Source organism: Lates calcarifer, linkage group LG2, assembly GCF_001640805.2.
Source record: "Lates calcarifer isolate ASB-BC8 linkage group LG2, TLL_Latcal_v3, whole genome shotgun sequence".
In the NCBI taxonomy this organism is placed as follows: Eukaryota; Metazoa; Chordata; class Actinopteri; family Centropomidae; genus Lates; species Lates calcarifer.
In genome coordinates, this window is record NC_066834.1 from 1,544,699 (window position 1) to 1,566,297 (window position 21,599).

A 21,599-nucleotide genomic window follows, 5' to 3' on the forward strand; every position below is an offset into this window, starting at 1 on the left:
TGTCGCAGATGGAAAGTGCAGGTGTAATTATGAAGAATAATGATGGCTGAATTCCATTTAGCTGCCTCAGTTTCCTGGTATTAGGGTTAGGGTTGCTGAAGTTGCAGTAACACCTGTGCTCTGTTCTAACAGAGAACAGGCCTGACTTCACATCAAAACCCCATCACTCTCACTGTAGCTTAATTAACTCCAGAAGTTTAATGTAATTTAGCTGTATACTGTCTCAGTGTGACCCCATGGACACACAAACCCCACCCATAACAGAAGATAAATATCTGTTGTTTTCCACAGCTCCACATCATCATGCATTTTACGCACACACCTCACTGACACCTCACATCTGACAACAACAGCTGGCTGCGTCAGCCCGCTTTGCGTCATTTCCTGCCGTCAGGGCTCGTGGAGAGATGTTTTTGTGGAAGCGGGATGTGGTCGTGTGCCAAAAGCTCATCAGAGGATACCAAAGATCATAAGAGTGTTGATGACTCAGTGATGCCCCGAGGGAGGAAATCATTTGGACAGGGCGCCCACAGTCAGATGTCAGTAACAGTGCAGATCACTCACTCTGTGAGGGCAGGATTTAATCACACACTGAACGTCATTATTTTCATCTACACATATTCCCACAAATGTACTGAACAAAAAGAACATTTCTGTTAATTTCATGATTCTGGAGTGTTCACTGGTGCAGTTAATAATCTTTTTTATTGTTTAAGTTGCTTATACTTCACTGAAAGCACTTGTTTAAGTCAAAGAACTTTTCTTTTTCATCATAATTTAATGAGTCCTTCACTTCGTTTAAAGTCACACCAAACTAATAGATTTTAAGATTATTGCAACTCATGATTTCCTGTGGTGAAACTGTGTTGAAGCTGAGTTCACAAAACTCCATAAAAAGTGCTTAAATCAAATGTTCCTATGATGACCTGTTCTGTCTCTTGTTGACACATTAGTTTTATCTCCTGTCCTCCTGGGTCCTGCTCAGAGGACATTTGATGGCTCTTAATCTGACCTGTGCGCCACACTTCCCTCTTCCTTTTCCTCTCCCATAGAATCCAGTGAGCAGAATCACCTCTATTTAACCCTGTCATTTGGCTCACAGACACAGAAACCCTGCAGCACTTGTCATCCATCTCTGCTCAGGACCAGTCGTGAATATGTTGTGGCTTTGCATCACGTCGGTGTTGTCAGTTACTGCAGCCGTCTCTGGTCAGACCGTTGACACGAGCCACATCAGAGGTAAGTCACTGCAGATGATTTCACATCTGTCAGTTTGTGTATGTTTCATCATATTTGTTTCTGAACATGTGAAATGCTGTTTCCAGTTTTCCCAGCAGTGAACCAGAGTGTTGCAGGGGTGTTCCAGGTCAGCTCCTTAGACCACCTCAACCAGCCTCACTATGCCTTCAATGCCTCTGAAGCTCGGGTGCTCTGCTCGTCCCTTGGGGTGAACATGGCCTCGAAGGCAGATGTGCAGAGAGCTCTGTCTCGAGGTTTAGAGACGTGCAGGTGAGACACAAACACAGCATCAGCTCAGTCGTCTCAGTGGAGTTCAGTGAAAAGAGCCTGAAGTCCTGTTTCGTCTTGTTCAGGTTCGGATGGGTCGATGAACACTTTGCAGTCATTCCCCGCATCAACCCGCTTTCTAACTGTGGCCAGAGTCAGACAGGCTTGGTGAAGTGGCGAGCTCCTGTAACACGAAAGTTTGATGTGTTCTGCTTCAACGAGTCAGGTATGAAAGTTTTTATACGCACGTCTCTGAAACAAAGAGTCTGATCAGAGGGAATTAATTGACATTAATATGACTGAATACTGCTGACACAGCCTGCACTGATGATTCACTGCAGTAGATTCAGCTGCTTCCTTGGAGACTACTTTACTCCAACATTTATGAGCCAGTGTTAACACATGTAGACAACAGTTAGTGATGGTAAACAGGCTTTTAGAATAAACACACAAACTGCATACAGTAAGTTTTAATATTTCTAATATTTTCAGTGGTATGTGTTGTAAATGGAGGCAGACTGAATAATGAACTGTACAAACTTACATTGACTGACATAGAAAACTTATCAGTCGTGGCCTTTATGTACACGCACAGATGCAGCGACACAATTGGAGGATACGACGACTGACGGCCCTGTGAGCAGCAGCGATTACACCGCCGAGACAACACACTCTGCATCTTCCTCCTCCTCCTCCTCCTCCTCCTCCTCCTCCTCAGCTCCTGAAGTCAGAGACAACGAGGTGGAAGCAGCTCGCTTCGTTGGAGGACTGCAGGGCTCTGCTGGAGGTATGAAAATCCTGCTCACAACAGAATTAATGCTTTTCATGTTCTTTTCATACTGAACAGAAAAGCGTTTGAGTTTGGATCTTGTTTTTTTATGTGTTCCTCTCGTGTTGTATTGTTCCAGGAAAGGTTGTGCTCATCACCTGCACCTGTACCCTCCTCCTTCTTGCAATAATCATCATTGTTTATCTAAAACTGTGAGTGGTTTACATACGACAATCCTGATAATGAGCTCTTTTCTTTCAGGACTGTAGAGTGATTCTTTTTTATTTTTCTGTGTGAACAGGAGGAGTCGCTCTCGGAGCTCTGACCTGAAGCAGCAGCAGGAGTTTGTCGAGACAGAAGAGTGGACGTGTGTGAAGAACATAAAGGAAACAGAGGAGGATGCTCAGGAGGATGAGAGGATACAAGTGGACGATAATGCAAGTTAAACATGTTTCTGCTGAGACGGACAATTACTGAGTGAGAGTGTTTAAGGACAAAGATTTGTGTGAAAGTAATGTAACATAATGGCTGTAAAGTGCATTTATTTTTGAGTTTGTTGTTCTGTATGTGTTTATTAAATGGTGCAGTTTAGCCACTAGATGGCAGTGTTTACAACACAATCACCTTGAAGACTTCAGACAATCGACATACATGTAAAAGAAACTTTTCTACAAGCATATTTTAAAAAGCCCACATCAATACAAGATGAAACATCTGCCACATCTTTCACATATCAACATCTTCCCTAAAGAATCAATGAACCCTTTTAAGACGAGCTCTTTAAGGGGAGACAGAGGAAATGTCTCAGACGTCATCCATCTGTTATCAGATTTGTCTGAACAAACATTGTGCAAAGAAACTTCAAGTTTCAGACAGTGTGTGTGACACACCCCTCAGTCAGTGTAAGGTACAGGGGTTTATACACAGTGGGTCTGTGTCATGACAAGTGTGTGAGTCTTCACACCTTCAGCGCTCCACTGCTTTCCTATAAACCTTCGAGATCTAAAGTGCTGTCAGTCGTCCATGTGACCGGCTGAGTCTCTTTAACTGACAGGATATTATTATTATTATTATTATTATTATTTTAACATCAGAATCAGTCGATGGCTCTTTTCAAAATAAAGTGATGCTGATAACTGGGAGCTCAACATGCTTGGATTCTGTGATGTGAGGTCCGTTTACTCGTACTGGGAGTTCATGGGTTCAGACTTCACTGCGTCGACGATGAAGCTGAGTTCATTGCACAGTGTCTCGTGTCTGTAGGCCATGCGGATCTGAGCCACGTTGGTCCGACGGATATCGTTCCCCTCAGGTCCGTCTTTCAGATAGTTCACGCCTAAGAAGTGCTTCTTCTCCTGCAAATAAACAATCAATTCAACTGCAGGAAGACAAACAGGATCAGTGCTGATTGAAAGGACATGTGTGACTGTACCTGGTGAGACAGTCCACTCTGCAGCACACTGTTCCTGGCTATTTCACACACATCGCAGGTGCTGAGCTTCCACAGCTGAGCTGCGATGGCGTACTCCTCCATCAGCGGCTCCTGGAACCACAGCACACAAACACAGATGAGCATTATTCACAGAGCAGAACTCAAACACCACGTTTCCTCTGCGTTTGTCTCTGTTTACCTTGGTGTAGTGGAACTGCATGGGATCGTCTGTGGACAGGGACACACACAGGCCTTTGTGCAGGAATTCTCTGAGAGGATTTTTGGAGTATTCCAGGAACAGACTGTTGTTGCTGAGTGGAGACATTGCGATCGGTACCTGGGCCAGGTAGTACAGGTACTGCAGCACAGGGCTCTGAGGGAGCAGGAGGTTTAAAGAACATAAATACTGCAGCTCCAACTGGCTGCACAGGCACCAACAAGAACTGAATGATTTAAAACATTTAATGTTGTCTCAGGTTCCTCATAATGAACAGAACCTGATCTAAGATTAGAATGGATACTCCGTTAGACACAGAGAGAAACAGCTGGATCACTGCACTTGTAACAGAGAAAGAAAGAAAATAAGAATCTGAGTGTCACATTGAATAAATGACTGAGACAGTGTATATCAGTGCAGTTTATAGATCAGTATCAGTCAGTTCTGACCTCTGTTTTTGGGAACATAGCGTCCTCTCTCTCATCGACAGTTCTCAAATGTTCAGTGATTGGAGAGAGAAATGTGCAGGACACACAACCTAAAAAACTCTAAACAACCAGCACTTCAAAACTGCTGATGATTTTTCCTTTTGGTCTGGTAGAACAGAGACATTAAAACAAATACTGTGTGTGTGTGTTCTCACACTGTGGAAGCTATTTTGGTCTGATGTGGGTTTTAAACAGAGACAGTTAAAAACCTAGGCTGATTATTGATATTCTAAAAGAAATAATAGATGAATTAAATATAAAGATAAAAATAGATGTATAAAAGAATCAAAATAGATAAGTGAGTCATCAAAAAAGAGAGTTAGAATAACGGCATAACAAATGAGTTTCATGTTGTTTGTTTGTTGCTCTGAGCTCCACCCAACACAACTGCCACAATAATTACAGACGAGCTCATTTACTGATTATTAAACAGAGTTCAGAGCAGTCAGTGACTCAATATGACCAAGTACAGAGTTATAGATTAACTCTAATTACAGATCTTTTATCTAACTGCAGAGAGGACACAGAGAGCAGGAGCGTACAGTGAGAGCAGCACCATCTCTTTTGATCGGTTAGACGCCTTCAGAGCTCCCTGACCTGTGTCCAGGAGGGGGCGCTGTTTATTCCCTGTGCTGGGAGGGATAACGCTGATCCTTGAATGAATTCTGCAGACAGCATTGGATGTCAGCAAACCTACAGTACCTTCTTCAGGTTGAGTCCATGTGAGATGTTGTCAGAGGTGAGAAAGGCAGAGACCAGGTGAGTGATTGATCCAGCTTCTCCACAGTGAGGACGGAACTGGAAGGTGCTCAGTCCAAGTTCTCTGCAGAGAAAACACGACAGATAAGATAAGATAAGATAAGATGAGATAAGATAAGATAATCCTTTATTGTTGCAGCAGCATAAGTGATTGAAAAGATAGAAAAAGACAAGATAAAAACAAGATGATGCTATAAAAAATCTACAGATAAGAACAGTATAAAGATGACAATGATCTGGTGCTTCCTGTGATTAATGAATCACTTCCTCCCTGAGAGCTCAGAGTAAACTGACTTCTTTGATGAGGGGTGTGTTTGTGTTTTGAAGGAGGACGGAGGTGTTGGCTCTTACTTCCTGAGGTTGTTGAGGACCATGATGTTTGCGTACATGTGGAAGATGTAGTAGCTGTAGGGAGGGTTGTCGTCTGTGGTCCACAGCTCTGGCTTTGGGCTCCTGAAGGAGAACATGTGATCGCTGTGTTTGGACTCATCGTCCACGCTGTCAAAGCCTGACACCTGCAGCACACAAACAATAAATAGTTTAGAACACTCACTACATTGCCATTCATTAAATTTTACACCAGGCTCTACTTGTTGGCATCAGTTATTGTTGTGGACAGCAGTGAGTATCAGGTATAAATTACAAACTTTAGTAAATGTGACACATCTTACATATGTGAGGAAAACGTGAAGTTCTTTGTGCCTCTGTGGATTAACAGTGGCCTCAAACAGAGGAAGGAATATGTTCTCCAGCATCTTGGCAAAATTAGGCACCAGCTTCTTCGCCTTGAAAATATCACTGAAACAGAAAACACTGTCGTATGTATTCAGGGAATTGTGTATTTGAAGAAAGCTCGAATTTTACATGAGGCTGTGAGACACTCACTATATTCTGGGCACCTGAATGATCCACCTCATGTTTGGAGAGTGCACTTTGTGATGAATGAACCACTTGGACAGACTGTCCCACTCCTCTGGAGAGCGTCCGTAGATGGACAGCCGTGGCTCTGCATGCTGATACTTACTCTCCTCCAGGTCGTGGGCCACTTCCTGTTAGAGGACAGAGAGGGAGAGAGTGCTGAACTGTCTCTGCATCGGCGCTGATTTAAAATGGAGGACTACGTGACATACCTTTATGATGCGAGCAAAATACTCTCCATTAATGAGGTTGTCTGTTTTGAGGAAGATTTCTCGAAGCTCACTGGCTCCCACTGGGTTATACTTTGAATTGAACTTATCAAAGCGGTGGAAGGTTTGTCTCCCCTGTGAGGAAAATATAAAATTACAGAGCATTAATGTGAACCCAGAATCTTCACAATGCTAACAGGTAGCGTCCCTGTCCTCTTCTCTTACAGCGTGTACATCCAGAGAGTCCACAGTGAGGTCGTATGGGTCTTTATTGAGGCTGTGGAAAACCTGCTGCAGAGTCATCTTCTGTCCGCTCTTTTCCAGCACCACACGGTTTGCATCAGTCTTGTATGTTTTCTGGATGAAGGTCAGCAGGTGTTTCTGAGACATGCAGGCAGCTGCGTGAATGTGTGTGTCCACCTGAGAAAAAGAAGCAACGTGTTTAATCTACCAGACAAACTGAGTGTTTTAAATGCACGTGTTTCTTTTTTACCTTCCTGACGTTGTAGAAATCTCTGTGAGGAACACTTTTCAGTTCCTTCAGCTCAGCCATCTCATTGAGCATCTCATGGAGGTAGAACTTTGAACTCAGGAAATTCAGTCGTCTGTGACAGTAGGTCTTCCTGAAGATTACAGTGGATCTCAGTCTATACTTGTGTGATATAGAGCTACACAGGCAGAAGCAACCAGCATGGCTCATGTGTCTTTTTGTTTTGGCAACTTACGTGGGTCCGTCTGCGATCATTGCCAGCACGTGACTGAGATCTATAGCGAAGGTCTCTAAGTCTGGGTAAGGAAGGTCGTGGGGCTGGTTTTCTCTCAGAGCCTCTGCGTTGTCGTACACATTCACTATTCCATCCTTCATCTTCAGCACGTAGTTCAGGTTCTCGGGGATGTTCTCCATGCTGTAGGGATCCTCCCTCTCCGACGGACACGGGCACATATCTGGAGGCCACAACATTGTTCTGTCACTGTCACACAAACCAGAATAAAACATCAGTGTAGCTTCAAACGTTTCCAACCTGGTAGAACCTCATCCTCTTCGCTCCATCTCATGTTCTCAGCACTGCGGAGGAACTGGGCTGTGGTTCTGCAGAATCTATGATAGGCTAGCTTCGAGTATTTCTCACGAATGAGCAGGGCCTTGAACAGACTTTTGGCTGCCTGTTCATAGTCCTCCACTGTGATCTGAGTGATGAAGGGACACGACACACAAACTCATCAGTTAGCTGTCTTGTCTGAGTTGTTTAGTAACTGCACAAATATCTGTGATGAACACCGGCTGGTGCTCCAACTTACTCCAGCACAGTAATCACCACTGATAGTGACCCTCTGGTAATCAGGGCAGTTTTCTGGCAGTGATGAACAGGTGGAGCTGGGGGACAGGAAGGGTGTAACAGCCACCGACCGCGTCCAATCTGTATTCACTGGGATCTGCAGGGACATTGACTGGGAGCGAATCATCTTCAAGCTTTTCTTCCTGCAGATTTAGTAACACATGAGTAGAAATAACTTCCTCCAGGTCTGAGGATCATTTGTGACATTGACCTGGCTGATGATTTTGTCGTGGACCTACCTCTTGGCAGTCTCCTCTGACTGTTGCTCTGCCAGCTCCTTAAGCAGCTCATGCTCCATCGCTTGCTGGAGGCCGATCGGACAGTCCTCAGGCACGGTGAACATCGATAAGGCATCCTTGTTGTCTTCCTCCTTTAACGCAGATGCATAAACTTTCTCTGCTAGCAGCTGAGTCTCCTCCTCTGCCTCGCTCAGAGTTACCTTCGGGAATTGGCGAGGCATGTCTACAGGAAAGTAGAGAGTGCAGTAAAATGACCGGTGACAGTTACATGCAATCATAAGACACTGAGACGGCCTGCCTCCCTCATCAGGACTTCACCTGCTCGGACTAGTTAGTGCTGTTTTGTAAACAAGCAGATCTGCCTGCATAAGGGTTTTGGGTGCAGGACATTTAAGAGCTAACTGCTGCGCAGTATCACCACCTGCAGAGCTCTGTGTGAATTGTTCATGTGGGCTAAAGTGACATTAAATCACTGCAGTTACAGTTACTGCAGATACATTAAACATGGAAAAGAAACTAACTTGTGCAGTCAGAGGGAGATAAAACCAAAACCATCACTGTAAGCAAATTCTCCTTTGATCAAATCATGAAAGTGGATTCAGATGACTGGGTGAAGCCCTATAATGCCTGTCTTAGCCAATTTAAGAAGTGTTCTATTCTGAAAGGTGCTATAAAGTTTATTATTATCAGCAAATGACAGTAGTGGGATACTGTAATGGAAACACTAGCTAGTCCTGTGGAATATGCATGGGATTACCCTTGTACTTGCGTTGAAAGCATTTTGAATTGTGTACCAGTACAGTCAGAAGTCTCCCTGAGCTATTCTCGATGTGCTGCCGTATAGAGGGAGTCACATTCTTCACAATTAATGGCAGTAAATCTGTTTTAGTCCCTATCAACAGTATGTACTTTTGGAAACACTCCATCTGTGTAGTTATTCACAGACCCAGCAGAGTAGTTTATTTCTGCAGGGGGATAACCTGGGTGAACCGACAGTGTCTTGTTGATATCCTCAGTGATACAGGATGCAGTTTTGGACACTGGAGTGCTAAAGCAACAACAGAGAAAGGCCATGCTGTGTGGTGTCATGTAAGCCAATTTTCCGCTCTGCCAGGGTGCTTCCAGGAAGCTTATCATTCCGGACACACAACACTATCCTGACAACAGCTGTGCGCATCGGCACTGCTGTGGAGCTTCATGGCACCACACACACACACACTGAAAAGGGAGAGGCTCATAGAGCTGTATTGATCTGGAGACGATGGCCTTATGAATTATTAACTGTCCACTCGTACACCCTAAAATACTTTCTATGAAACAGATACATTTATCAAATCTTTGTAGATTAGAGGGTGAGCCCAATCCCTTACACACCTAGTCCTAATGGTTAGGTTATTTATTAACTTTACTGTGCATGCAGGGGCAAATTTCTTTTTCCCCTTCCTTTTTTTTTTGTTTAACTTCATCAAAAAACAGCAAAGACAAAGCAGGACCATTTACAACAGGACAAAGAGGAGTACAAATGGCAGGACCTCAAGTATCAACGAAACAAAATTATTTTAAAAACATAAACAAAATACAAAATACACAAAGAAAAATAAATAAAAAAATAATAATAATACAACAGACGGGCTACATCAAAGTAAACTACGTAATCAGACGAGAACTAGTTAACACAAATAACCTAAATAGGAAGGGTAAAGGGCGGGAGTAAAAAATTAAAAAATCCTTTTAAAAATACCTTGATCCCCACCCCACTGCACAACTATTCAACAAATTTAGCTAAAATCTGTGAACACTTTTAACACACTGTTTTTTTTTGTTTGTTTGTTTGTTTTTGAGATCTGCCTTGGCGGAGGGACAAAACGTAGAACGCACATGTGACCTAATCACACACTCCGCAGCTAACATTCGACGTTATCAAGTAACAGTCAGTACGTCATCGGTAACGGTTAATTTGTAACGGTAAAGCAACCTTAGAGGTTCGGTGTCAGGATAGTTAAGTGAAGTTTTCAACCAACGCACTGACTGGCTAGTTACCTTAAATATATGCAACTTTGAATTTACGCTAAAATTATTACTTTAACGTCGCTAGCTACTGACCTCGAAAAGTAACGTGTACTGTCCTCCGTCCACATATAGCTTTAGCGTTACTCATCCTGCCGCCGGCGATGGTAAGTTCATTTCCGTAGCCTTGTTAGCTGTTTTAGCTCACAGGAGGTTTGTAACATCTCATTTTTTGAACACAGACTTTATTTTGCAAATTAGCAGGAGAGTGAAACCCCTCTCCTCTCTTAACATGTCCATAAAATTTCTGTTTGCCTTAAACTTTAGCAGCCCTTACTCCTTGGTTACCATGACAACCAGCGCCGAGAAGCCTTTACGAGTGGTGCAGAGGGGAGTCCTAAAACCCGGAAGTAAGTTAGTATTTTAGCACTCCCGGTTCCCTCGCTCCAAAGTCAGTGGGGTTTTTGAACGGGTTTTGGTTAAATGGCAGAAACAAGGTCTGTGGCATTAACACAAAAACATAAAATACGTTTAAATATCCCGCAATTTTTCAAGCTTTTACGTGTCTTAAGGAGACTACAGAGATTTTTGACGTCATAAAATCGCGTACGAACGCCGATCTACCTCACCAGTCCACCACGTTGTGTTTCTACTCACGCTCTTTCAAACTTTCACTAACTTTCTAAGAAGAAAGGCTTTTGTAGAAGAGCTCAGAGCTAAATGAAATGACCAGTTGGAAGCTTAGTGGTGGAAGACGTTGACGTCATGTGACCGTGGTGTAGTTGGTTTATAGCCTAACATTAGCTTCTTACTTCTGGATTTAAACATCATGAAACATCAGAGCAGTGGTGTTCATCTGTGAAGATTATCTGATGAAGTATCACATAGTTTATCACATTGTTAGTCACCGTTTATTTTCTGCAATCATCCAAAAACCAACGAAAAAGTCTCATTGTTTTTTGTTGAGGTAACCGGCGTGATGCTAACTTCCGGGTTGGCCTTTATATCCTTGCGCCACTCTATGCTTGAGCACGTGTTGTTTAAAAATAATGTCTTCAACATAATAGAAATCAATAATTTTATTCTTCACTTGCGTTTGTCTTTATTTTTCTATTTTATGTAATTTTGATTTGTTTCTTACATTTTTTTAATCAAAGTCAAATATTCTTAAATTAACTAAATAAAATGTTGTTTTTGAGTAGTAGTAGTGCTCCAACAATTAGTTGATTAATCAACAGTTAATTGACATAAAAGTATTTGGCAACTATTTTGACAGTCAGATGATTGTATATAATGTTTAGACAAAAATAACATTTGATGCTTCCAGCCTCTCAAATGTTAGCATTTAGCAATAATTAAATTGCTGCTGACCAACTCAACCTCTCTGTTGACCATGTGAATTACAGCAGATGTGAAATAATGCAGAGAATGTATCTTAAGTTCATAGCTATTTTGCCTGTTATCTTGTATTATATTTATACAGTCTGTTCTGTGCTTACCTTCAGTGCCACTCATAGCCATATCTGGGGGTGCGGTCTTCTCAAGTCGGACTCAGTGAAGCACTGTACAGACTCAGTGGTACCTTAATGGATTCTGTCTGCATCTATCTGGGTCAGACTCAGTCAATCTATGAGTCTGCAGTGGCACACAACCACAGTTTTGTTTTCCTGACTGCCCATCTCTCTCTATTTTAAGGAGCCAGAGGCATCATGTTGACAGAACTACTAATCCTGAGAATATGTCAAAACTGGCTGTCAACAAAGAGGTGGCCTCACCCGGAGGAGACCTCTCTCTCTTTCTCTTTCTGACAGCGTGCTCACATCCAGAGGAAGAGAAGAAATGAAGCTCACTTCTTCTCTGGCAAAGAGGCATCACAGCCAGGTAGTCAGGACAGTTGTTCTTTTAAGTCAGGAAGCCAGAAGCTGCTGTGATCATTTTCTTAAATACCTACAGGAAGGCAGGCAGTCTGAGAACAATCACAGCGCTTCCCCATTTATCACTGTTCTCTTGCTTATTAGCGCTGTATTATAACCCTAACCCGTATATATAACCCTGATCCTAACCCTAACCCTAGCTCTGATCTTGTTTTTGTTCCTGTGCATCTGAAAATACATAATACTGCTGTGTTGTTCTGGTAAATGTCACTCCTAAAACAAATAATTGCCCCTCAGAGGGCATTAGGCTTTGTTACACTCTCAGATTACCACTGTGTGACAGCAAAGACAACTGACCCCATCTCACATTTGTTATCTGTAGATGACACAGAGCTGCATAATGTGTTCATATTCTCTGTCACAGCTATTTATAACCAAGTGACCAGACTGGTCATTTATGTTAATAGTGAGAACACTCTTTTAGTAGTTACCATGGTAGAATAATTTTCATATCGATACTCTTTAATCTGCAGTTAATAAGTAATGACCCTGCTTAGCCTGTTGCCACTGTGGCCTGGATCACAGATGGTCAGTTTGTCACACACACACACACACACACACACATATATATATATATGTATGCAAATCTACAAATCTAAAGCATTTGCAGAGCTTAAACAGTTCAGCTCAACAGGCAGATGTTTTCTCGTATCTGCTTGTGATGCACAGGTGGTGAGGCTCCCTGAAAAATGCTGACAATATGGCAGAGAGTCAACAGATAGAGCACATGCTGCATCTCTGCATGACTGAATTACCCACAAAGAGGTACTACTCATTCTCTGAACACACACTGATGTTTATAGACTGTTGCAGTTTTCACATTTAAGGAATGGACCCTTTAATAATTCTACTGATCCTCAATGTTTATAATGATATTATTGATAATAATATAATATTAATGATAATATTTCAGAAAAAGTGTAATAAGATGCTTGCTGATTCCTTATGTGATAAAAGCCTTCAGGAAACAGTGAGGACTCCCCCAGCTCAGCATCCTGATCACACAGTTGATCAAATATTTTATTCTGCATTACAGGAGCCTTTCTCTTATTGATCAGTGTCTGATTTAGGAGGCATCAGATCTGATGACTGAGAAACAATGTTATGGTGCAGCTCTGCAGAGAGAACTATTAGACACTAATGTGGGGTGTATCTTAATGGTGCTCTCTCTGGACTGAGCTACTGTGTGTGTGTGCTGTTGTGTTTGTGAGTCTGCTTAAATGTACTGTAAATGTGGAAATGCATAGTTGACCATATATCATTTCCACAGTTACTTTGGAGAATAAGGACCATCAGTTGTTACATCCCATTCCCATGAGAGGCTTCCTGAGGCCATTACTGGGCCCTACCTCAGACCCAGCTTGCTACAGTCTGCTGTCTTTATCTTGTCTTTTTTGTCTTTTCTCAGACACCTCACTGCTGTTAGTGGCTGAGCACTCAAAGCTGGCTCTTTGTCAAAGTCATATCTTAGAGAGAGCACACAAGAGAAAGCCATTTACCACATTACAGAGAGAGATAGTGAGAAGGAGAAGAGGGAAAGTAGAGAAGCTCTCACTCTTTCCCAAGCAAGGACTTGACTGCTGCTTTAAAAGAGGCGTGTCTCCTCTTCTCATCTTTCTCAGTGTTTAGGGCCTGAAGAAGAAGAAAGAGCAGAAAAGGAAGTGCGCTCACCCATGAAAACAAAGCAGCCTCCCTCAGAGCTACTCTCTAATACTTGTCAGATACATTTCCACTGAGTCTAGATGTGAAGTTTTTCTGCTGCGCTGACGAATGCGTTTGGATATGAAAACATATAAACCGGTGACCAGTTACATTGACTATAAATACACTAACTATAAATCAATAATGTCTGAATGGAGATTTGAAGGCATAGAAACATAGTTTAACTCGCCGTCCATTGTCAGTTACTGATCCTGGACTAATATGTCAAATAAGTCCACTCACCTGGTCAAGCTCTGCTGTCTCTGAAGTGTCTATAAACTGTGCACAAGTTGCCAGATAAACATCTAAGTCATTCTGTGCTCTCGCTGTGGCTAGAGGATATGATATCTCATCCTCCACCCTGCAGAGCACATCTCTCCATCCTTAACTCTTTCACTGCTGCACCTTCATACGAGGACATCGGCTGAACAAATGCTGGAGTCAGCCATCGTGGCGCTTTAACTGTTTCACCACTACGAGGGGACTTTGATCAAAATGGGTCATTGTTCATTTGAAGGACATTTAACAGCAGTATTAGTGTGATAATAAACAATTAATGCCATGATAGTTTTCATTAGGAAGACTAATTTGTTCCAAACCTTAAAAACCTTGCTCTCGCTTCTGTCTCTAATCACAGGTCCTCAGCTACGACACAGTGCAGCACATTCACCTGGACCTGCCTCATCAGTGTACATCATGAAAACAGTAAGTGTCTGTATTATTACATGCATCTGTGCATGTTGCAAACTCTGTGTGTAGGCTCAGAGCACTTTTTACCTCGTGAACTCCTCACACAGCCTTGGAGGAGGACCCAGATTTACTGCTGTGGTCATAAGCAGCAGGGGGCCCACGGTTCCTGATTTAGCCTTACAGTGTTTGAGATTATGAGGCTAATCCTCTCAGCGCAGGTTATCAGGGTACTTTTAGAGCTGACTTTAGAGGACTGACTCCTAGCCCTGGACCTGTATCATTTTGATTGTCAGCAGTATTGTCTGACTGATTATTCATCTCCTCTGTCTCTGCAGGAGTGTAGTGACTCAACAGTGTGTCAGTGACCAGTGCCACAAACAGCGTAAGTAGGTGATGTTATTAATTCCTGAGTTCCTGATGGTTATTTTCCAGCGGCTCCAGACAGTGTTTTTTTCACTCAGTTGCATTTTGGCAATAAAATGATGTTGGTGAGTTATCTTTGCCGACATCCTGCTGGAAAGAGCGCGACCTAAAATAAAGCTGTCGATAGCTGTCTGAACAGAGCAGTGGAAAAATTAAAAGACTTGGAGCTTAGCATACAGTCAGTCCTGGAAACTGCGTATTATTTTTTTACCCGTCGACCTGCACTGATCAGTTTCTTGATGCTATCATCACGTCACTGGCGTCACCGGCTGATTGGCTTACTGAAGGAGTGACATGTTCACATAGTTAAGAGTACACTCTGTGGGCCAGATCTAGATCCATTCACTCTATTCTTAGATTGTTTTTACTGTGATGAGAAACAATGTGCATGGTTTTTTTGTGTCGAGACATATTCCCATTCACAATGTTGAAATCTGAGTGAATTAACCAGCCACTAGATGGCACATTTGCTTTGTTTTAGTTTCTCTGCACTTAATGGCCTCATGCCATTCAGTCATTTGTGGGGCAGGTATTGTCTTATTGTCATGTGGCAGTTATTGAACATGCTGCTGATTTAATTTAGCAATAGGCTGTTCTTCAGGAATAGATAAAGATACAATAAAGATCCAAAAGACCCTAAAATAACCATCTGTTATCAAAGTGACAGTTAGACTCTTTTTCCAAGTGTAAATCCCTCATTGTAGAAGAACAGGTTCCAAGCAGCACGGCAGTAAAGCAAAATTATGAGCATGCTGCTTTCATATGTCTCGTGCACATAATTTATTTTACTTTACTAAGATGAAAATAAACTTAATTTATTCATTATTTATGAGACACGATGGAAAATGTGATGTAATTCTTGAAAAGGTGCTGGATTTCACGTTTGTAACCCAACAGTATAATTGAAGGAATAAGCACTGTGCTCACTCATTAATACAAAAACTAACTTCAGCTCTCTGATGTAACTGAATAAATCATTCAAGAGGAGTTTTGGAGTTTTACCCATCCAATCTCACTAGATGGCAAGAGAGAACAAACAATTACAGTTTTCATCCTCACTTTGTTTCTATGGAACCTGCTCACAATCATACTACAGATATTTGAACAACTGTAATTGGCTTTTTTCCGGTGAATTTAAACAACAGCAGAAACAGTCTCCATCCAGTGTTTCTGATTATTTCTTATCAGACTTTAAATAGATATGAGGTGCTGTAAATTCCAAAAGTTAAACATCATTTTATTCAGTTGGAGGTTTGTCTTTCACTTTCAGGATGATTTCAGCAAGAGTTGTTTATAGAAGCAGGGTGAATATTTAGTTAATGCTTCCAGGAAAATGAAAATCTTACTCTGAGGATCCGGTTAGATCCGGTGAATTTTTACAGTAGGGAATGAGCAAAGCTAGAGGATGAGGTCTATCCTCAGTGGGTCCTCATGGTCCGTCACTCTCCGCCCGTCTCCTCTGTAACATTTCCAAACTGGCAAGTGCACATGTTGACAGTCAAACCCTTTGCATTCTGTTCTGAATAAAAATAGACAGATGGACTACAGCCAAAAGACAAATCTGTAATATACTGCGTGTGATTCAGGTGATGTATTCTGAACTCCCCAAAAATGTCAAACAAGGGGTGATAATGTGTCAAATAAAGAGGTCTGCAGCTCTTCAGTGCTGCTCAGTCTCAGGGGTCTGTTTGGATGTGAAGGTCAGTGCTTTGTTGGAGCAGTTTTCGTGATGCTCTCTCAGGAATGTTGGACCGGAACCCCCTGCGTCGGCCTTCTCATGTCCCAATCATCCACCATTGAACACAGATGGAGCTAAAGCCTCAGCCTCCTCTGATGGCTTCAGGGCTGCTCTGTGGTGTGGGGTGAGCCAACAAATATGAGCTGAACCAAGCAGGAATGCGCCTGGCACCCTGTCTGCCCTTTCTTTTTTTGAGGGGAAGGGGGGCGTCATAACTAGGGGAATGTAGTGAGAGGAGGGGAGGCTCTAATGAGACCCTGTAATCACTTAACAGAGACCAGGTGCTGTGTGTCTGTGCAGCAGTGCTCTTCAGACAATAGAATGCCACTTTCAGTTTACTAGAGCAAAGGAGATCTGGACAAGGTCTAGATTTGTATGCAAAATGTTTATTGAATGACAATGTTATTGCTTTGACACAAATAAAATAGAACACATTTACAAATATATAATACCTATAAAACAGATATCCTATTACCACAGTTTGCAAAAGAATAATGACAAATAGCTACAATGCCCATATATATTTCCTCCTGTACAAAAATAGTTCTATCTGCATAAGTACTTTAATGTAACCTCTATATAATATTTAAATAAAGGAATTCTTATATACATATACCTGCAATAAAAACAAATATAGATTGCACATGTTTTTGTACAAACAATAACAATTTCAAGTATATTTCAATCCATTGTGGACTGGCACATATCTCACAGAATCTAAGGCATTTTCCCTTATACAGTGTCCAAAACTTTATATAAACTGAGAGCTTCAGAGCTCTGTAGCCTATCTTCCTGTTTGGCATTGTGATGAAGATGTCTTTTCCTGATGATTCATTTGACTTAAAGTCCAAATGGAAAAGTGCAGACAGTTTGGAACATGGTGGTATAATCCTTAGAGGATAGCACTTATCAAAGTCCTGGCCTTGAGGAATAAGTGTGTGGAGTCCCAGAATGTTAGAAGAGAGTTCCCTCTTTAAGCCAGAGGATGTGTGCACTTTGTCAGGTATTAGCACTCTTCCTTTCCCTCTGCCGAGCAGAGAGCAGCACCTGTAGTTTTCTCCACGCTGTGCCATCCAGTGTCTTTAAGCTAGCTGCAGTTGTTTGCACGCTCTACATTGCTGAGCTGCACGGCTCGGCCTTTAGAGAAACTCAGTGTAGCCAGTCTTGCTCTGACTCAGTCCTCATGCCTGGAAAAAATGTGCTGGAGAATACTTGGCGGGAGAGTCTCAGGCATTTCGAGAATTTTAGAACAGAGCAGAGAGGACACTAACTCTCAGCTACTCCCTAGCTTTTGTTCCCAACTCCTCTTGCAGACCCCGCTCATGTCCGTCTGAGGAGAGCTTCAAGCTTGTGGACTTGTGAGTCAGTTAGTCTCCACTCGGGCCTCAGCCTGTTCTTCTGCAGCCTCAGTGTGAGCCTGCGCGCTGGAAGAGATCGACGCCTCCGGCCGTATCCCTGTGGGCTGATCTTTTCAAGAGGGGCACTCCCGATCTTAAGCTTGTTGTTGAGCTGGTGCAGGCGGTGTGCCAGGTCATGCACTGTGCAGGTGCCCAGCGAACAACCCTGTCTCCTTGACTGGTTGGCTGAGTTTTTCGACCTCTTGGTGCGGACATTGATGTCAGTGCTGGAGGACAGAGGGAGAGACAAGAGGACATTAATCTATGTTGTTCAAGATTAAATGTTGTGTTCTTTTTGTATGACAAGCAGAACACATTTAAATGACTAAAACTGATAAGATAACCAAGCAGAGACTGTCTGTAGATTTCCAGGATTGCATGGTGAGTGTCTTACCTGGAATGTGGCAGCAAAGTATCCCTGATATCTTCTGGTCTGACAAAGTGCTCAGACTCTGCTGTCCTCTCTACTGATACACTGTCAACATCCCGTCTCAATCTGCTTCCCAGCCATAGGCTTAGCCTGGGAGAGGAGAAAACAGTCCATTAGCCTCAGGCAGATAATTCAATAGACAGGTAACCGCTGTCACGTCTTGTATCAGGTGAAAACATTTTTATTATTGAATGAATGACTCACCTTTTTTTCAACTGCGGATTCACTTCAAGTTCCACACAGTGTGCTACTGTCGCCAGCAGGCAGCAATAGAGGAAGGACTGGAAGATCAATTTCATCTTGACTCCTGTGGAAAACAGAGAAAACAATATGTTGTTATTTATTTATGCTATAAATCGATATTTAACTGCATGAATTTCCTACTGTCCCTCTGTGCATGTAAAACTCCCTCCAACAGTAGTCTTTCAAGTGCCACACTGTTGCTTGCTTACACAAGAGTCCAAAAGCCAAGTTATTTGCACTTATCATTCATTTATTTAAAAAGTTAAGCTAAGGTCAGATTTTGCTCGGTTAAGTAAACCAACAACTATGCTTTGGGCCCCTGGCCAATAAAGTGAAGGACACAGTCTACCACTGAAGGGTTCAAAATAGGCTCTGCTCACAAGTCAAACACTAACTAAACTTAACTAAACTAAACTAAACTGCAATTTAACTCAATCTCTGGATTAAACTGAGTAAGACAGCAAATTGATCACAACTAGTAAAAGATACATGATGTGCTGCCTCTGTCAGATGCTTTACACCTTGAAGGCAATTCCTCCACAGACGCACACATTAAGAGCTGAACTGCTTATATAACCAGACAGATAACCTGTCCTTGTCTCTACACTTGTGCCCTGACCTCAAAAAAGCAAGGATAAAGCCATCAGCTGGGAGCACAGCAAATCACAGCAGTATCTTCAGTAAAAAGAGAGTGCACATACCTGTAATTCTCTGGTAATTCAGCTGGATGAGATTCAGCTATGAAAGAGTACTCCACAGGTTTCTTGAAATTGCCTCTGGTTCTGTAAGGCAGCTGTGTCACTCTGCTAATAGCTCCTACACACTGGACGGGCAGCCTTTATACAAGAGGTGGGAGGGGCTCGCTGACACACACAGTCTCTCATCCTTTTCCCCCCACCCCATCCACTGCGTTACTGCTGGGCTGCTGCTCATGTGGTAAAACAGCGCAACACATTATACAGATAAAGAATGAGAATTAAAAATCAAAAATAATAAAGGAGAATAGTTTAGAGCTCACAGAATAAATGCAGAGCAGCAGTTTCACAGTTTAACTTTCTCACAGCTCACTATAAATGATGCACCAACAAAGTTTTAAAATCTCCTAAAATGTAGTTTCTTTTAAATTGTCTTTTCAACTTGCAACAAATCAGAGGTCATCAGTTATGTAAATGAAATGCTTCACTCAGTGTCCCAGTACAACATGTTCACCTCAGCCAGCTGCTTTCTGTGGGGCGGCATGAGAAATCTAAATAATCACAGAGAAAAGGTTTAAACATTCATCTTGTTATATTTGAACTTAAAGGTCAGTTACATATAGTTTTTGTTAACGTTCCTTTCAGGCTGACTGGCTAATTGTATAAAATAAAATTTAAGGAATGTGTCTACAGTCTGCTTTTCAGGGCACTCCCCGACATGTCAGCTTGAAAGTACACTGGGTGATGAATTTGAGATTTAGAGAGAAACAACCATTGAGTAACTGATTAAATATAGTAACTATGCCCAACTGTAAACACAATATACTCGATGTATTTGCTTGTACAAGGCAAATATTTGACTCGGGGCTTAACATGTACTTTATTTTGATATTTTGATAAATGTGAAATGGAATTTTACAGTTATCTAAAAATAAATCTGGATTCATAAAATGAACTTGAGCAGCAATCTGAATTAAACAGTGAACAATATTGGCTCAGACAGTATTTTGAATAATTCTGCTGATTTGTTGCTGTTGTAGATTGTAAGTAATATGACTTCACTTTTTTTACCTCAGGAATTCATACACAAGACTCTATCAGGAGATCATGGGAGAGCCATGAAGTCTGCTCGTATGTCTGGACATGTGTAGACATCATCCTCTCACATTTGACTTCATGGGACGGCCAGCGTGGTGAGTCACTCTGAACCTGCACGCAGCATGTTTTACATGACCACACAGTGTCCATGTGTGTTTATATTGGAGCTAAATAACTGAAAGCAACACAGAAAGAAGATATTTCAGATCAGAGCACTGAAAAACAGTTTACAGCCCCGTGAGTGGAGTTCATGAGACACATGTGGATCATAAGCCCTCAGGGGCAAACATACAAAGACAAGGACATCAGGACTAACACACTGGGGGGTAACAACTTGTTTATCACAGCCTTCATCCCACTGACCCACAGGATGAATGTACTGACATGAGGAGATGATCTACACCTCAGAGTGTGTGATTCAAAAAGACTGAAATCATGCGCCCTCACATCCAGCGTATGAAAAGTTGCCAAAGAAAAACCATTTTGTTTGATCAGTGTAGAAATTCCAGTGTGGAAATTTCCCGGAGGTCCGGTATAAATTACTCCTGTAGAGAAGTTGTAAGAAATGCTTTCATTTTTGATTTTCGTTTCAGTTTCAATGAAGGGGAAAAACTGTGCCTTGGGTCCCCTCAGCAGAATAACTGAACATTTGACATTCCTCTCTAGCATATCAGCATCCTATAATTCATATCTTACTGTGTTTAGCCCCTTACTCAGACCCGTCCTGGGTTTATTTATATCTCATGCGACCTCATTCCACACATGGTGTCATATTTTAAACTGAAAAAAATACATAAATGTCAAACACATGTGCTGTAAACCAGCAAATGTTTTGTACGCACTTTGTAATGATAATTGCCTCCAGCAGACAAGTAATCCCCTTACCAGAGTTTACAACAGGAGATTGTGCAATCATGACAACAAAATTCTGCTGTTGCTTTTTGGCTCCTTATATAGCAATCTCTCTGCTCGTCCTCGGTGAAGCCGTGATCGTGGGATGACTGATTGATGACTTTTTGTGCGACCTTGTGCTCTACATGTGAACAGGTACGAGTGACAGGAAACCTGAACAACTAATGACACGTGTGCCAGGAAAAAGAGGGTGTGAACTCCAAAGCCACAGATTTGACAGATGATTCATAATCATTATAATGCTATGATGAACCTAGAAATGTCTGTCACCTGGAAATGTGTGTTCTTTAACACCCTGTGACTTTCCTATCATTCTTGTGTGACAATGAACGCAGCGTGGAGACACCCAGTCTGTATTTCTTCATGCTTTGGATCAGGTTCAACTATTTAACTACCTCTGTCTTCATCTTCCTTTTACTAGCAAGCAGGCAAAAACAATAAGTGGGACAGAGAAAGA

At 42.1% G+C, this 21,599-nt stretch overlaps 3 protein-coding genes and 1 long non-coding RNA gene across 5 annotated transcripts; 2 read left to right on the top strand and 2 right to left on the bottom strand.

The window, feature by feature from the left end:
* The first annotated feature begins 1,076 nt into the window (after window positions 1–1,076).
* lyve1a (lymphatic vessel endothelial hyaluronic receptor 1a) lies at window positions 1,077–2,873 on the top strand. The gene is made up of 6 exons (XM_018663086.2): window positions 1,077–1,239; window positions 1,326–1,509; window positions 1,593–1,732; window positions 2,102–2,293; window positions 2,415–2,487; window positions 2,577–2,873. The coding sequence occupies exons 1-6, from the start codon at window positions 1,158–1,160 to the stop codon at window positions 2,719–2,721; spliced, it is 816 nt and encodes a 271-aa protein (XP_018518602.1). The 5' UTR covers window positions 1,077–1,157; the 3' UTR covers window positions 2,722–2,873.
* ampd3a (adenosine monophosphate deaminase 3a) lies at window positions 2,788–11,555 on the bottom strand. 2 transcript variants are annotated; one of them, XM_018663084.2, is made up of 15 exons: window positions 11,381–11,555; window positions 7,875–8,097; window positions 7,598–7,778; window positions 7,321–7,486; window positions 7,024–7,243; window positions 6,792–6,921; window positions 6,524–6,718; window positions 6,302–6,433; window positions 6,057–6,220; window positions 5,843–5,969; window positions 5,523–5,686; window positions 5,115–5,235; window positions 3,907–4,080; window positions 3,708–3,818; window positions 2,788–3,630 (listed from the first exon to the last, which is right to left on the bottom strand). In XM_018663084.2, the coding sequence occupies exons 1-15, from the start codon at window positions 11,400–11,402 to the stop codon at window positions 3,454–3,456; spliced, it is 2,307 nt and encodes a 768-aa protein (XP_018518600.1). In that variant the 5' UTR covers window positions 11,403–11,555; the 3' UTR covers window positions 2,788–3,453. The 2 variants fall into 2 exon arrangements, with proteins under 2 accessions (XP_018518600.1, XP_018518599.1); XM_018663083.2 differs by lacking the exon at window positions 11,381–11,555 and adding an exon at window positions 9,978–10,127.
* LOC108874576 (uncharacterized) lies at window positions 9,969–20,250 on the top strand. Its single transcript, XR_001959730.2, has 7 exons — window positions 9,969–10,048; window positions 10,209–10,291; window positions 11,577–11,762; window positions 12,485–12,580; window positions 14,154–14,221; window positions 14,542–14,588; window positions 20,209–20,250. It is a non-coding gene; the product is annotated as an uncharacterized LOC108874576 (long non-coding RNA).
* Window positions 16,734–19,274, bottom strand: adma (adrenomedullin a). The gene is made up of 4 exons (XM_018663087.2): window positions 19,139–19,274; window positions 18,399–18,501; window positions 18,159–18,284; window positions 16,734–17,991 (listed from the first exon to the last, which is right to left on the bottom strand). The coding sequence occupies exons 2-4, from the start codon at window positions 18,491–18,493 to the stop codon at window positions 17,688–17,690; spliced, it is 525 nt and encodes a 174-aa protein (XP_018518603.1). The 5' UTR covers window positions 18,494–18,501; window positions 19,139–19,274; the 3' UTR covers window positions 16,734–17,687.
* Window positions 20,251–21,599: the final 1,349 nt, after the last annotated feature.

Excerpts from the sequence above, each read along its gene's own strand:
- lyve1a (XM_018663086.2), top strand. The coding sequence starts at position 1,158 with ATGTTGTGGCTTTGCATCACGTCGGTGTTGTCAGTTACTGCAGCCGTC. Across the intron at positions 1,733-2,101 it reads GTTCTGCTTCAACGAGTCAG|ATGCAGCGACACAATTGGAG; the intron begins GTATGAAAGTTT and ends GTACACGCACAG. Across the intron at positions 2,294-2,414 it reads ACTGCAGGGCTCTGCTGGAG|GAAAGGTTGTGCTCATCACC; the intron begins GTATGAAAATCC and ends GTATTGTTCCAG.
- ampd3a (XM_018663083.2), bottom strand. The coding sequence starts at position 10,032 with ATGAGTAACGCTAAAGCTATATGTGGACGGAGGACAGTACACGTTACT. Across the intron at positions 7,779-7,874 it reads TCAGAGGAGACTGCCAAGAG|GAAGAAAAGCTTGAAGATGA; the intron begins GTAGGTCCACGA and ends CTAAATCTGCAG. Across the intron at positions 6,922-7,023 it reads ATGATCGCAGACGGACCCAC|GAAGACCTACTGTCACAGAC; the intron begins GTAAGTTGCCAA and ends TGTAATCTTCAG.
- adma (XM_018663087.2), bottom strand. The coding sequence starts at position 18,493 with ATGAAATTGATCTTCCAGTCCTTCCTCTATTGCTGCCTGCTGGCGACA. Across the intron at positions 18,285-18,398 it reads AATCCGCAGTTGAAAAAAAG|GCTAAGCCTATGGCTGGGAA; the intron begins GTGAGTCATTCA and ends CTCCTCTCCCAG. Across the intron at positions 17,992-18,158 it reads ACTTTGCTGCCACATTCCAG|CACTGACATCAATGTCCGCA; the intron begins GTAAGACACTCA and ends TCTGTCCTCCAG.